The sequence below is a fragment of the Monodelphis domestica genome, chromosome 1, assembly GCF_027887165.1.
Source record: "Monodelphis domestica isolate mMonDom1 chromosome 1, mMonDom1.pri, whole genome shotgun sequence".
NCBI classification, from domain to species: Eukaryota; Metazoa; Chordata; class Mammalia; order Didelphimorphia; family Didelphidae; genus Monodelphis; species Monodelphis domestica.
Window position 1 is genome coordinate 81,546,581 of NC_077227.1, and position 14,759 is coordinate 81,561,339.

The window sequence follows — 14,759 nt, forward strand, 5'->3', positions numbered from 1 at the left end:
ATTTGACCCCATATGATTGGAAAAAGATTGCGAGTTTTACTTTAAGCACTGGCCAGGCAGTGCAATGGAGAGCTTTGTGGAAGGATATGTTGGAACAAGAACACATTATTATGATGACTACTTGGCCTCATGGAGCAGTCCAACACTAGAACAATTGGCAGGTGAAGGTCCCAATGTATTGCCCCGAACTCAAGTGGGTTATATTCCACAAGTATATGCCTTGATAGCACAAATGGCTATCAAGGCTTGGAAACAAGCAGAAAGTGGTGCCCGGAACAGGGACACCTTTTCCCCTGGTTCTTTTATTGGAACCCTCACCTCGGTTCTTTTTTGAGAACCTCCGACATATCCGGTTCTTTTGAGAACCCCCAACACTGTGTGCTGGTCATGCAGAGTTTCAACTCTACGGAGATCCCCTCAGTGGTGAGTATATGAGATACTCTAAGGGTCAGAGGGAAATTATATGTCTTCTTAAAAATGGATCCTAAAACACTGATCTTTTCTTTTCAAACCATGCTTGTCACAATGTTGTATGTTTCTGTTAGTCATTGTCTTTGTAACAGTCTCGTCTCTATGTATTCTTAAATTGGACACTCACAAAAAGAAAGAAAAAAAATGGGATAGTTGCAAGATTGAACTTGTCTGTCAAAAATCCTCAGCAGAGGACGAAATCAAATACGTGTTCAATGATTTTTTCCTCTTTCTTCTTTTGGATGGACACCCGAAGGAGCAAAAGAGAAAAATTCAGAACAGAAAAAGGGAGATTTTTACTCCATAATTAGAGCCTATGTTTCACTTAAGATCAATGGTTTGATGTATACAATTTGGGAGGCTTGTTAATGATTTTGATATGATACAAATATAATTTCATGTATTATGGTAACTATTTGTCAGTTAAATGTGAAATGTTAACAAGATTTTCTTGAGCACAGCAAAACTCATGGTCAGAAGTTTGTTTTGTTAGATCTTGCTATGCATAATGGTTTCAGTGAATTTGAGAATTGTCTAAATGTGAATGATAGCCAGCCTGACACAGAGAGGGAATGTTTTATTCCATGAGGACAGAAATTGTACTGGTTACTTTATAGATGTAAAAGTCATCCAGAAAAAGTTGTTATATTGTTGAGAAGAACTCTATTCCATGAGGTCATGAAAGGTTCACTGCACTCCTGGTCTGTGTGTGGAGAGGATTTTTACAAACACATAAGAAACAGGAAACTCCTGAGTGTGTCTTGTGTGATCTGTTAAGCATTTCACGTTTACTAGGCCAGGTAAGTGGGAAATCAGAACAATTTAAAGGTAGGAGGCTAAAGAAAGGCAAGCTTGACAGAAGAGTGGCTCAATGAGGCCAGGCCAGGCCTTTGCCGTCTAAACCAGCACTGTCTGATGGGGGAATCACCGCATTCTCAGGAGCAGAGGCAGAACAAGCCTTCCTTCAGCCAGCCTGCCTGAGGCCTGGCCAGGAGGAAAGAGGAAGAAGAAATAGCTGAGCGGAGAACAGAGGCAGGTTGTGGCTTCATCTTGTAGATGACAACCACCTGTGCTGCTTCCTGGCTGAGTAGAGCTCTGGTCTTGCTTAATTCAGTGTGAAGGCAGCTTGTTTTCCTTGGGTAACTGGGGGCTGAAACCCCAGGGCAAAGTTCAGCATTTGTCCAGGGATTAGCCCAATGTTTTAGTGGCTGCTACTATAGGCAAATGGAGGCAGTAAATATAGTCTGACACATCAACTCTAGTTTGATGTCTTAGTCTACTTTTTTTCTCTTTAATAACATAGCCTTCAATTTTATAATGAAAATTAATGGGAAATTTTATATTAAATGACTTTATATGAATAGACTTGGGTCACAGATAATTTAAAGCTAGAAGGATCCCTAGAGAGCAGTTAGTCTATTTCTTGTTACAGATAAAGTAGCTGAGGAGCAGAGATGTGAAGTGAGTTCCTAAAGGTTACACAGCCAGTCTGGGGCATTAGAATCCTTTACAAAAAAAAAAAATTTTTTTCAAATTGGCTAATATAGTAATTAGATTGTCTAACAAATTATAAAGCAAAACAATATTCTTAAAATAAAATTTTACTGAAGATGCATTTTCTATTTTGCCATTAACATTTAACTAAACTATTAGATATTTTTCCCATGAGAAAGTCTAATTTTAGAAGGGTAGGGTAGACAAACTAGTATCTAAAAGCCATGAATCTAAGACAAATGCTTTATTATTCTTTTTTTAAGAATAAAGCTTAAGTATAGATGAAGAAAAATACTAGAACAACCATGTACATAAGCATTTTCCCACACATTTCTCTACACTTGATATGCAATGGCTTAAAATATGTAACATTTTATAGAAGCTAAGGTTAATCTAAATGATCTTTGGTTAGACAAACAAATAATCTCATAATGAAGACCATGGACTAAGTTAAATTCTGCATACCTGGCTATATAGCTCCACTGACGATTCCCCTTTAAGCTGATGTCCTGTGAGGTATGTATTGTGTGAAGATTCAATGTAATAATAGGAGAGGGGGAACTGTAATTCTTTAACATTCTCCTGTGATTCGTCATTTTGTGATGCAAAATTATCTTTATCCAACAGAAACCTATGTCAAAACAATTACATTTTTCCATGAATATTTAGTTTAAAAGCCCTATACAACTAATAGATAAGAAGAAATAATGATAAAAAAAAACCCTCAATTACCTGGAAAATCCTTCAAACGACATTAGACCTTGCTGACACATACTCACGCTAGGCTCGAACTTCTGCAGGGGACACAAGATCATGTAATTTGGAACAAGTAGAATAAGCATAACAAAGAGTACATGTTTTAATTTTTAAAGCTGTATTACATTCAATATGAAAATTTTGAACCTCAAATCTGAATTTTAAAGCATAAACATTGTAAAATATGAGATTTTATTAAAAATGAAAAATGATATATATGCATTTATTACATCAATGTTCTACTTTAAAAACCCTAAGAATGAGGTTATACCTATAGGAATGAAAAACAAAATCAAAGCCTTTGAAAGGTGATAAAAAATATATATAAGGTAATATAAAAATAATTAAAAGGCAATTCCAAATTTTTAGCCACATTTTGAGGCTACCACCGAGCTACCACAGAGCTACCACCCTAGTTTAGGTCCTTATTACTTCTCACTTAGGTTACTGCAGGGAGTAGGTGTTTTTAAAAATACTTATATCTGATTGATTGTTCTCAATTACCAAGTCCCATTGTTATCCCTGATTGCTGACTGATTGTTAAACAATGACAATGACAGTTAAAGAGACTGGACTGATTACATTATACGGAAGTGGGCATTCAGTACAAAATTTATTGCATATAAGGATGCTAATCCTCGATTCTCCTTACTAATTAAATCTAAATACCTTATAATCTAATAGTACCAAATATGACTGAATTTTAATTAATTTCTGAACATGAACATACACGTCTCATTGACTAAGACATAAGCTGGGGCCCTGATCATTAAGTCAGGTGCTTTTAGTAAGTGCTTACTATGTCGCAGGCATTGTGCTAAGACCAGGGAGACAATGAAAGGTATATTCATATGTGTGATCTTTAAGAGGTCTTTTATTTTTCCCTCCAGGTTGCAGGACTTTGTGGAAAAGAACAAAAGTGAGAAAATCTCAAAAAACAAAACAACTCTCAGCCTCCAGCACACCCACCTGAATAATGCTGAGTATGTCGTCGTAAGTGTAGTGCTCGCCTTGGCAATTCACTAAAAAGTCATTCAGCTGCAGTATGCCAACTCCACAGACCCCGAGCCTGGTGCTTTCTATTCCAGAGCCGTTGGTCACGATGCTCGCAGCCGCGATGGCGTCCGAGATCTGCCTCTGGTTGTCTGAGAGCTGTTGCCTGGTCTTAATGAACAAGCCCAAATCGGACACGTTTCTGGTTAACAAATCTGAAATAAAAAGAACACGTTACACCTGGAGAGCAACCCCAGTGACGAGGGAGCAACCTCAGAGACTGCAAGAGGGGACGGGAGAGCTGGGCGAGGCAAGCAACTGACATGTGAGGTCACCGAGGTCAGAGGTCATAAGCGAGGCTGCGTGCGTGTGTGTGTGTGTGTGTGTGTGTGTGTGTGTGTGTGTGTGTGTGTGTGCACGTTCTCACCCAGCATACAGAAATAGCAGGTTAACCAAATTCATGTAGTGTTAGTTCTATGAAAATTCTAGGGCCTCTGGTCCTCCTCTTTCTATTTATTTCCACAAACGCTTATTAAATGCTATGCACATAAGCCACTGTGCAATAGAGGAGAAACAAAGCAAAACAGTTCCAGCTCTCAAGGCACTTCTGTTCTGCTAGGACCATCCAGCAAACACTTGGACAGCAAGAAGGCTGAGACAGGAACCAAAGGTGAGGATCTGCTGTAGATTTTGGCATTCAGTAACAACTTACATTTGCAAACGTGGGGAATCTATTTCTGTCCTTCAAAACCAGCTCCTTTCACTTTCATAATGAATCCATCTTATTAAAATGAGGTAATATATTTGATTAAAATGTAGTTATGCTTATTTCAGGAAACCACAGAACATGGCCGCTGGGTGGTGGATCTGGTGTCAGAAAGATCTGAGTTCAAAAATGGGTCCAAACACTTGCTACTAGCCTTGGACCCTGGGCAAGTCACTTAACTTCTGTCTCAGTTTCTTCAGCTTTATAATGGAGATAAAATAGCATCTACCAAAAAAAAAAAAACAAACAAAAAAACACTAGCATCTATCTCCCACGACTGTTGTAAGGATTAAACAAGATAATACAATGTCTGACATGGTAGATGCTTAATAAAATGCTTGTTTCCTCCTTTCTTTCCTTCTTTTCTTCCTTCCATGGTGCTAGAAAGGACCCAAGAAACCATCTGATCCAAATTCATGTTCATCATCCAGAGAAGTGAAGTTACACTGATAAACCCAGCTTTCTAAATGCCTTAAAAAAACAAAAACAACCCTTAACCTTCGACCTTACTAAGACACTCTTCTAAGACAGAAGAGTGGCAAGGACTAGGTAATAGGGGTTAAGTGACTTGCCTTAGGTCACACAGCGAGGAAGTGTCTGAGGGCAGATTTGAACCCAGGACCTCCTGACTCCAGGCCTGGTGCTCTACCCTGTGACAAGGAAATCACTTTAAAAGACTGATATATATTAATTTAAGGTCGCCAAGGAATTCAGCTATGTAATTCCTAAATGAAAACTCAAGTCAGCAGTCAACCTTTTATGGAGTTTTTAATTACAAACAGGAGGAAGAAAGGTGAGAGAGAGAGAGAGAGAGAGAGAGAGAGAGAGAGAGAGAGAGAGACAGAGAGAGAGAGAGACAGAGAGAGAGAGAGAGAAAGGGGAGAGAAGGGCTTAAATACCCCCTCTGTTTAGGCTGGGCCAAAAGGCCCAAGCCCTTAGATAGCTGAGGCAAAGAAAGAGATCAGTCCCTATCACTCACGTGACCAAAATGGAGAAACAGTCTCAGGGGCCTCCACCTCCAGCTTCCTTCAGAGCAAGCTTCTCAGAGCACAACCTCTCAGAGCAAAACCTCTCCAACCACCCCTCAGTCCTCAGACCCCTCTATCTTTAAGGAAACCATCTTAGTTCCCTCCCCTCAGTTCTCACATCTACCAATCACTGTCCATGTCTTCCCTGTGCCAATGGTGGCTCTAGCTTAACCCAGATTTCCCAATGGGGAAATTTCCAACATTCATAAGTCTAAGAAATTTTAAGGTTTACAACCCACTATGCTGCCTAGCTTCCCCTTCTTAATGCTTTTAAAAGACTAAAAAGCAATGACTAAAATTATCAGGAGGAAACTGAATGTTTACACTTATCTAGGAATCCTTCTTTGTATTAGGTGAGCCATAATGGGCCCCTGAGAATGTATTTACACAACTTAGTATTTTGTGGCATGGGGGAAATTAGAACATTGCCATGCTTTCAGATATAAACAGATCCTGGATTTACTATGTTATTATAGGAATAATTTTTCCTACTTTTTGATTGTATTCTATTCTCAATCAAAACATGGGAGCCCTCAGAGATAGAGCTGGGGGAGCCCAGTTTTCTCATTTTAGAGATGAGGAAGGCTTAGGTGACTTGCTCAGGCTTGCACAGCTCAGATGGTCAGAAGAGATGCTTTTGGAAAGGTACAAATCCACACTGGTAGAGGGAATTTCCTTGTCCAGAAGTTCTCTGCACGAATGGAATGACACATCCAGTCCCTGCTTCTATCCCTTAAAAAACAAAATGCAACATGGAACGGGAAGGCCCGGGAGACAGCAGTGCCTAGAGAATAGCAAAATGGCCTCAAGCCATGGCTAGAAGTGGCTGCACAGATACTTCCTGGCTGGGTAACCCCGGGACAGTCACTTATCCTCGTCCTACTCTGGGCAACGCTCTAAGGCTGAAAGTTTCAGAGAACGTGCGATCCTGCGACAGAGGGGGAGTTTCTTCAGCCAAGAGTACCCTTCACCATGAAATGACTGTGCTGGTCTCAAGCCTTCATTGGGACAAATTACTGATCAGGCATCTATACCTGGGCAGTAGACCTAGCTAAAGCACCAGGTAGGTTGTAGATGAAAAGAGGAATTAAAAAATAAGTTGGCTTTGAATCCCACTCCTATGATTTTTAATTATTTTAAAAATATGACCTTCCGAGGGAACAATAGACTTAACACTTCTTGACTTTACCTCCATTTTCTTTAGAACTAGCATGGAAAGGAAGATTGAAATCCAGCAATTGCATGTTGAGTGTTTAATAAAAGGATTATTTCAAAGCCTCTGATAAATCAAATATCTAATGGGTACCTAATATGCACAAAAGGCATGGTGTCGGGCACTTTAGGGGATACAAAGTGTAACAGTTCATATTTGTATTGGGCCTCATGGTTCATAAAAAGTACTTTCCTTAGGATAAAATGCCTATTTCATTAAGGAAGGAAGAAATGAATACAGTCAGAGTAATTCTGGGGCAAAAATGAAAAAAAAAAATCTGAAGGTCATGGTGGACTGAAAGCTTGATGTCAGTTAAAGCCTCATCCGAGCCCAGGGCAAGCTCCCTCTTTCCTTTTCCCCTCTGTTCCCTCATGTCAGTCAGCAGCTCCTACTCTTTGTGCCCAGGCCAGGAGCAGGTGGGCTCCTCACTCCTCGCCAGAGACCGGGGCCCTTCTCTCATGGCTAGACTTCTTCTATGATCAGAACAGCACTGCCTCATCATTTTCTTTTTTCACCCCAACTAATGCGGTTCCCTAAAAGGCCACAGAAAAAGATCTGAGATTCACAGTAGACGTAACATAAAGTGAATCCACAGGAACACAGGCCTGGATATAAGTGTACACGGGGATGCCCTACCGAGCATGCAAGGACCACGGCTCTGCCCTCAAGGGCCACCCCATGCCCAGCCAGGGCTTCCTGCTGCTCGGCCAAGCCACCTTCTCCGTGACCCGATGGGAATGCTTGCAGCCTGCCATGGATGCAGAGCCTTACTTTCACAAGTGAGGAAACTGAGGCCCCAAACCATTTTGACCAACTGAGGAGGGCAGAACCGGCTAGGAAGTGTCTTCCTGACTCCAGTCCTCCTAGTAATCATTGATTTTGTTCTTTTCCTTTTATCCCCAAATTATTGTAATTTCAAAGTTGGTTATGTTTACAAGATCCATTAGAGACTAGTCTTCCACAGATCTCAGGTGGAATGTATAATTGAAAATCTGTTACCCTAAAAAAAAAACCTGCATTTCCCAGGAGCCCACTGACTTCCTGTCATTTCGTACTTCCTATAGATAGGGGATATTAGGAGGGGACATGGAAGGTCCCAGCTCTTTACTTCCTGTCCCAAGCTTGGTGGTGGTAAGTTGGGTGTTTGAACTGGCTAATCAGCCATGGGCATGTGGTCTTTATTTTGTATCTTCTTTATTCCTTGATTTCTAATGATCTTTAATAAACCTCTATAAAATATAATATTTCTATTATTAGAGATTTAATTTTTATAGGATGAAGAGCTTACAAAATGGTTCCTCCTTAAAATAGGTTACAAAAGCCTGAGCTGAGGAGAAATCAGGGTGTATGCGAGGTACCTGGTGAAAGCAGAGCTCTCTGCAAAGGACACAGGCAGAGCTCTTCCCCACATCCCAGCCCCTCTGACTAGCACGATGACTGCCATGGAGTCAGGGGGAGACCACCCTGCGGAAACTTCCTGGGTGGACAGACTGACGGTTCAGAATTACTCCACTCTTTGGATTTGTGTCCCCAATGCTGCAGAAGGGTCTCATAAACGCTCGAGCACAGACTGCCTATTCGATGGTGAGGGACATACTAAGTGACTTGCATGGTCACACTTATACCTCGCCACACCTTCTGAGGGAGAGATACTGGTGTGGGTGTCCTCATTTTACAGGTGAGGAGCCGTGAACCCCGCAGTAGGAAGTGACCTGGTTCTGGAGTGAGGATTAGAAATGAGATCTGAACACAGGGGGGTCATCGCGCCTTTTCTCTGAACATATTAGTTCACATATGTCAATGATATGCCTGTGATTTTCTATGAGTGACTAAATTTCATTTTTAGTAAATAATAATTTGCTAATTATTACATAGGCAAAAAAATCTTGAAAATTTTTTTGAGTAAGGAACTGTGCTGTTATCTTAAGGGTATTAAAAAACATTAGAACCAACCCAAGTCAGGCTGAAGGCCGCTGGTATTTTCATCAATTCTCAGGTTTGTATAGAGCGGGATAGAATCAGAGCCTGATCGACTACAGGGCACAGCGTAAACATCAAACAGATCCTTGAGGTCCTTCCGACTTCGTACACTGAGAATAAGAATAATACATATTTTGTAATTAGTATTTTATAAGATCTCTGATTTTTTTTTGTCATAGAAACATTTTAATGCACAGAAGGCTAGAAGGAACCATAGATAAGCCAGACTGCTTTCAAAGTTATATTTTGAACTTAACTCTTTTTATCTATATCCATCTATCATCTGGTTATTTATCCATTAATTTTTCTTTCTTTTTTTTTTAATTTTAATATTATTTTATTTGGTCGTTTTCATACATTATTAACTGGAAACAAAGATCGTTTTCTTTTCCTCCCCTCCCCTCCCTCCCCCCTCCACCCCCGCCTCCATTAATTTTTCTAATGAATAGCAGGCTATACATAATAGATTCACAACCTCATGTATAATCCTCTTGTTTTTCTATCATCTAAACAAGTTACTTGGTATTTCTTAAGTTAAGGTTGTTTTTTTTTAAATAAAATATTTCCATGAAGTGTATAGTCATAATTGATTAAAGTAAATTCTCTGAACCTCTGAATTTCAAAAAATAAATGTGTAGAATTAAAAGTTCTCTAAAGTCCTCTCTATGTTCTTCCTCTTCATTAAATTGTTCTAAATAGCCTGTGCTATTTAAAAGGACATTTTGGCTTTTTTTCCTTGTTTCTTATCTCAGAATAGAAATTCAGATGACAGCTGCCACCTCTTTCTTTGGGCTGCCTGACTGATAGCGATCCATAGTCAAGTTCATCTTAGCAAGAGGGAGAGGGAAACCCAAGCAGCAAAAAGTTCTGATCCCGTTCAAATACCTAAAAATAGAAAAAAATAAATTATGCCCTACCTGAACGATTTGAAGAGCTCTACAAATTCAACAAAACTCATGCTACTATCCGAAACCATGAAATTTTGAAATCCTTTCAGTCCACCTTTCACTCGGCCATGCCAACTACTGCTGCTCCATGTACTAGAATAAAAAAAATTACTCTAATTACAAAGACAAAGACATTGTTATTTTTAGCACAGACTATCTTCAAAAAATTCTTATTTTCATTCATGTCTCTTGATTTTACATCACACTAATTTCCAAACATATTCCTTCTCTTCCCTGACCTAGTGAGCTTATAACAATGATTAAAAAAGAAAGAAAAAAAAGCAATTTGGCTAAACTAGCTAACAGTGTTTATAATGTAATAATTCACAACCTTAGTCTTCCACCAATATAATGAATATAGTAAGATACATTTTTTTTTCAGTTCCTCTCCTAGGTCAGACGTAGGTTATCATAGTTTATACAATAGTCTTATTTTTTTTTGAGAATCTGTTTTTTTATAGTCATCCTGTGTCTTATATTTCCTATTACTGCTCATTTCAACCCAGACTAATTCTTAATTGTTTTTTTATGGCTCAGTAACACAGAATTACAGTCATGGACCACAATTCAGCCATTCTTCAACTGATGAATCCCTACTTTGCTTCCAGTTCTTTCCTAGCACAGAAAGTGCTGCTATATAATTTTGCTTCATGCAGGACTTTTTTTTTCCCCTTTCTTTGATATGCTTGGGGCATGAGTTTAGCAGTGGAATCCCTAGGGCAGAAGGTGTGGCCAGTTTAATCACTTTTATATCATCAATTTCAAATTTGTTTTCAGAATGATTGATGGTGCTGGAATTTGGTGCATCATTTGGGAAAACACTTTGGAATTATAATTGTTTTTCAGTAGCTCCTCTAACACTATTTTCAGATTTTATAATCTTCTCTAATTTGTTGGGTATGAGGTCAAAACTCAGAGTTACTTTGATTTTCATTCTCTTGTCATTTTTCTTTTTACTAGTGATTTATGATAGCCTTTTAGATATAGGTAGTCAGCTCAGGAGGGATAGAAAGCTCTTAACTACAAAAAATTTTAAGAACAAAAAGAATAATTCTATTAAAGTAGAGCTTCATATAACTTCATGATTTACATGCTAAAAATTCAACAATATTTTATCTTTTGTAACAAACTTTCATTCTTTAATGTTCCCACCTTAATTATTGGTATCTGCACTAAAAATGTTGATGATCTTAAAATAAAAAGATTAATAAACATGCTTCATCCTTAGGCTAATTAGGATGAACTACAATCCTGTTCCGTTCAGAAAAGACTGTCCCTAGCTCAGCGACTTGTCCCCAGGGCAATCAGGGCTCTCGAAGATATACGGCCATATAAGTGATGTAAGTAAAGGCAGGTTTCTGGCTGCTCAGAAACACATGAAGATACGCACCCACCCCGAGCACCACGCCATGGCTACATCTCTGTCCAAATGGTCAATTAACCAGTTTGATATTTAATAATCAGTAAAAACGGGGATCTTGGGTCAGTATGCCAACAACTGGTTTGACCAAAAGCTAAGCTGCTCAATAAGAGGATGAGATTCTTTTCTCCTCATCAGACTTCTGTTCAATGACTAGACCTCTCAGCCTCATATCTCTCTTATTCATAGAAAGTCTTGTCTCCAGGGAGCAGGAACTAAATACGTTTGCTGAATTGAATTAAAGTCTTACTACAGTTTGTAATTATATGAATTAGTGTCGTCTTTCTACATGGTAACGCTAAAAGCCATGCTGCTACAAGAGCACAAAGATTCACGGAATGAGCTTAAATTAAATATATATATATATGTTCCGACATCATGGTTCTGTGTACCAGCTGAATAGTTTACAAGGTGAGTTTTAAAGTTATTTTAAATATATGATCAAATTTGAACCTTACAACAACTCTATGAAGCAGAGGCTAACCGGAGCCCCGTTTGCCAGATGGGGAAAGAGAGGTTCATCCCTCAACTCAAGGTCACTCGGGCAGTCGACGTCCACACCGGAAGGCCAACCCAGACCTCCCCTTCTCCGTGTCTGGCCTCCGTGTACCACGGACGCCGCTTGCCTGCTGACCCACCTTCTTCCTACGTAGTTCCAGCTTTAGTATGGACTCAGGGCTGTCCACCTCCTTCTCGCCGCTCCCAAACTGGCCAGCTGCTCTGTAAGCTCCTCCCTAAGGCCCGAGCTCCGCCTCTCCTCAAAGTCTGACCCTCCTCCCTGACAGGCCCTTTACAAGGACGCTCCATCTGTGCCAGCACATGGCTAGGCCTTCCTCGCCATATCCCTGGGCCTGCTCCAGACCCCAGAGCCTCTTCTGGCCCTGGCCAACGGGGAGCCCAGCCTGGGCCTGCATGCAGGCCTCTGTGCCAGCCAGAGAACCCCATTAGGTGGGGAATTATGGCCTCTGGTGGCGTCCTTTCTGGCCCCCCAAAGAAGAGGCCTCTGTCTGTCTGTGTGTCCGCCTGTCTCTGTTTCTCTCTCACAGAGTTGCCTTTGGCTGTCACCGTCCCCTTTCTGTCACAGGTTCTAATCTGTTGCTGCAGGCCTCACGGCTCTCTGGCCTATGCCATGCCCGGGGCGGAAGGGAATTCTCCCCAGACGGGGCTCTCCGGGTCGCCTTGCTGACGCACGTGAGCAATTTCCCCACGCGGTAGCGCTCAAAGCCAAAGGAGGCAATTTCATGCCAAATGGCCAGAGGGGAGGCGGGTGAGTGCGTGGCCTTGGTGGGCCTCGGAGGGGGGCAGGGAGGGGCCCTCGAGTCCAGGGAGCTCATTTTGTAAGTGAGGAAACCCGGGCCTAGAGACGGGAAGTGACGTGCTCCGGGGGCTGCCCCGGCGGCAAGGCCTCCTCCTGAAGCGGCGAAGGCCGGAGCAACCCAGAGCCCCCCAGAGATGCCAGGAGGGGAGCCGCTTGCGGTGTGTTTAATGGCTGCCGGTGTGACGGGCATCCTGCGAGGGGCCTGGGGACCCTTCTGGAAGCAGCACGTGCTCCCGAGAGCCCCACGGCTCGACGCTCCCACGATTTCTGTGGCTTTATTTTTTAGTGGCCGAGATGATTTTTTCTATAGAAACTAACCTTCGGAATGACATGGAAGTCAACGGGAAAATAGAGTTAAGTGACGCTGGGCGAGCCCCTGAACCTGCTGGCCTTACTCTACTGAAAGGGAGATGGCAAACCGCTCCAGAGTCTTTGCCAAGAAAACACCAGACGCTCTTGTCCAGGGGGTCGCACAGCGCCAGATGGGACCCCACAACAACAAACAGGAAAAATGAGCATCAACAAACACTTTAAAAAGTGCACAGCAGCTTGTGTGTCAGCTACGGGAAGGGTGGGGGAGGGGAGAGAGGGAAATACTACGATTCTTGTAACCAAGCAATCATGTTCTGAATAGACTAAATTAATCTAAATTAAACAAAAAGTGCACAGCAGAAAGCAAAACAGTGCAAAAGGGACCCAAAACAGCAGACTTGTGCCACCCCATTAAATGATGTCCATGTACAACACCCACACACGCGGGAATACGACCGAACACGCTAAGCTGCCCTGCGCACCGGAGCTTCCTCATTGGGTAGTTTCACGTCCCTGTCCCTGCTCTGCTCTGCTGCTGCTGCTTCTTTCTCAAACCCTCACCACTGTCTTTGAATCAAGAATGAGTAGAGGGTTCAAGAGCAAAGAGCGGTAAGGGCCAGGCAATGGGGGGTTAAGTGACTTGCCCAGGGTCACCCCGCTGGGAGGTGTCTGAGGTCAGATCGGAACCCAGAACTTCCTGTCTCTCGGCCTGACTCTCCATCTACTGAGCTATCCAGCTGCCCCCGTCATATACTTAAGAAAAGCACCCTTTATGGCTCAGAAGCTCCTGGCTCCTCAAGGGATCCTCTTCGTTTTTTCTGTTGAAATGCTTGTGCTGGTCCATGCCTAAGGCCCAGCAGGAATGGCCAACATCTGTCAGGGCTTTTAGGTTTGCAAAGGCCACATGACATCGATTAGCTCATCTGATTAATAGGAAAGTTTAAACATCAGTGCCACGAGATGTGTGTGTCCCTGCGTACACGCCAGGCTCCCTCCCTCCTCCCTAGGGGCAGGGCACGGCTGTTTCATGGGAAGGGCGCAGAGCCGGTGGCGGCACCTGCTCCCTCCTTGGCGAGGGCCTTTCCCTCTCTCGGCTGGGAGGCAGCAGACCAGGATTGGAACCCGGGTCCTCCAGCTCTCCATTTCACCAGGCAGGGAAATTCCCTCCCCAGGAAGGAGCCACGGTTACGTCCAGGGCACCGGGGACCTGACGGGGCTAAGCTGGCATTACGCCATCAGAGGTGATCTCTGCTCTCGGCTCCGGAGAGGTCCTGCCTAGACGAGGGGGCTGCAGAAGAATATGCCTGCGGGGGCATCCAGGGGCGCGTCGTCGCCAAAGAGCAATCCCAAGAACCCAAATGGCACCCGAGAAAGGAGAGGGCAGAGCGGTTCCTACTTGGGCTGACTCCTGTTGGAAGGCGACAGGATGGGAGAGGAGAGCGGTCTGACGGGGGCGGGCAGGGCGGCGGCACAGCCGGCCGGAGTCAAGGAGCGAGCTCTTCTGGAGGGCGGATTGGTGGCAGGACTAGGACCGTTTGGATCTAAAAGCGCAGGAAGAAGAAAGGAACACGTTACACAGCATCCATCTCCCAGAACACGAGCCATGGTCAGAGCCGGGAAGGGAGCACCTCCGAGAGTTCTAACGCAGCCATTCACGAGGTTGTGTTCTTTTGGCTTTCGTAAAGCACTTGATACAGAGGAGAAAATGGGCTCTTTTTGTGAAATACAAGAACTTTACGAGGAGCCCTCCTGGAACCAATCACAATATAAAACAGAATTTTTATAAAACACAAACCCAGCTCCGGCCCACTTGGAGAACACGAACGCACGGCTCTACCTGCTTCTTCTTGCTCGTTAAGGTCTTGGGGATCTGAACCACTGCGGCCACGACACTCCTTATACATTTTTGCCTTCCATGCGGCCGTCTCATCATCGGTCACCTCTCCACTTTCCCCCTAGAATCAGAGAATACAGAACAGTTTGGTTCCTTTTCCTCCGAACCTCGTCTGATCCCTTTCATGCACTATTGCAGCCTCTTCCTTGCTGATGCCTCAGCTTTAG

The 14,759-nt window shown here is 42.8% G+C and overlaps 1 protein-coding gene across 3 annotated transcripts in view; it reads right to left on the minus strand.

Moving 5' to 3' along the window:
* PLCE1 (phospholipase C epsilon 1) overlaps positions 1–14,759 on the minus strand; it is a 336,545-nt gene that overhangs the window by 77,647 nt on the left and 244,139 nt on the right. For all 3 annotated transcript variants that reach the window (XM_056802299.1, XM_056802305.1, XM_016433427.2), the window contains exons 10-16: positions 14,536–14,653; positions 14,095–14,239; positions 9,619–9,741; positions 8,675–8,811; positions 3,691–3,929; positions 2,698–2,759; positions 2,431–2,596 (exon numbers count right to left, since the gene is read on the minus strand). In XM_056802299.1, coding sequence (XP_056658277.1) covers positions 2,431–2,596; positions 2,698–2,759; positions 3,691–3,929; positions 8,675–8,811; positions 9,619–9,741; positions 14,095–14,239; positions 14,536–14,653 — 990 coding nt within the window. The remainder of the gene's footprint in view (positions 1–2,430; positions 2,597–2,697; positions 2,760–3,690; positions 3,930–8,674; positions 8,812–9,618; positions 9,742–14,094; positions 14,240–14,535; positions 14,654–14,759) is intronic.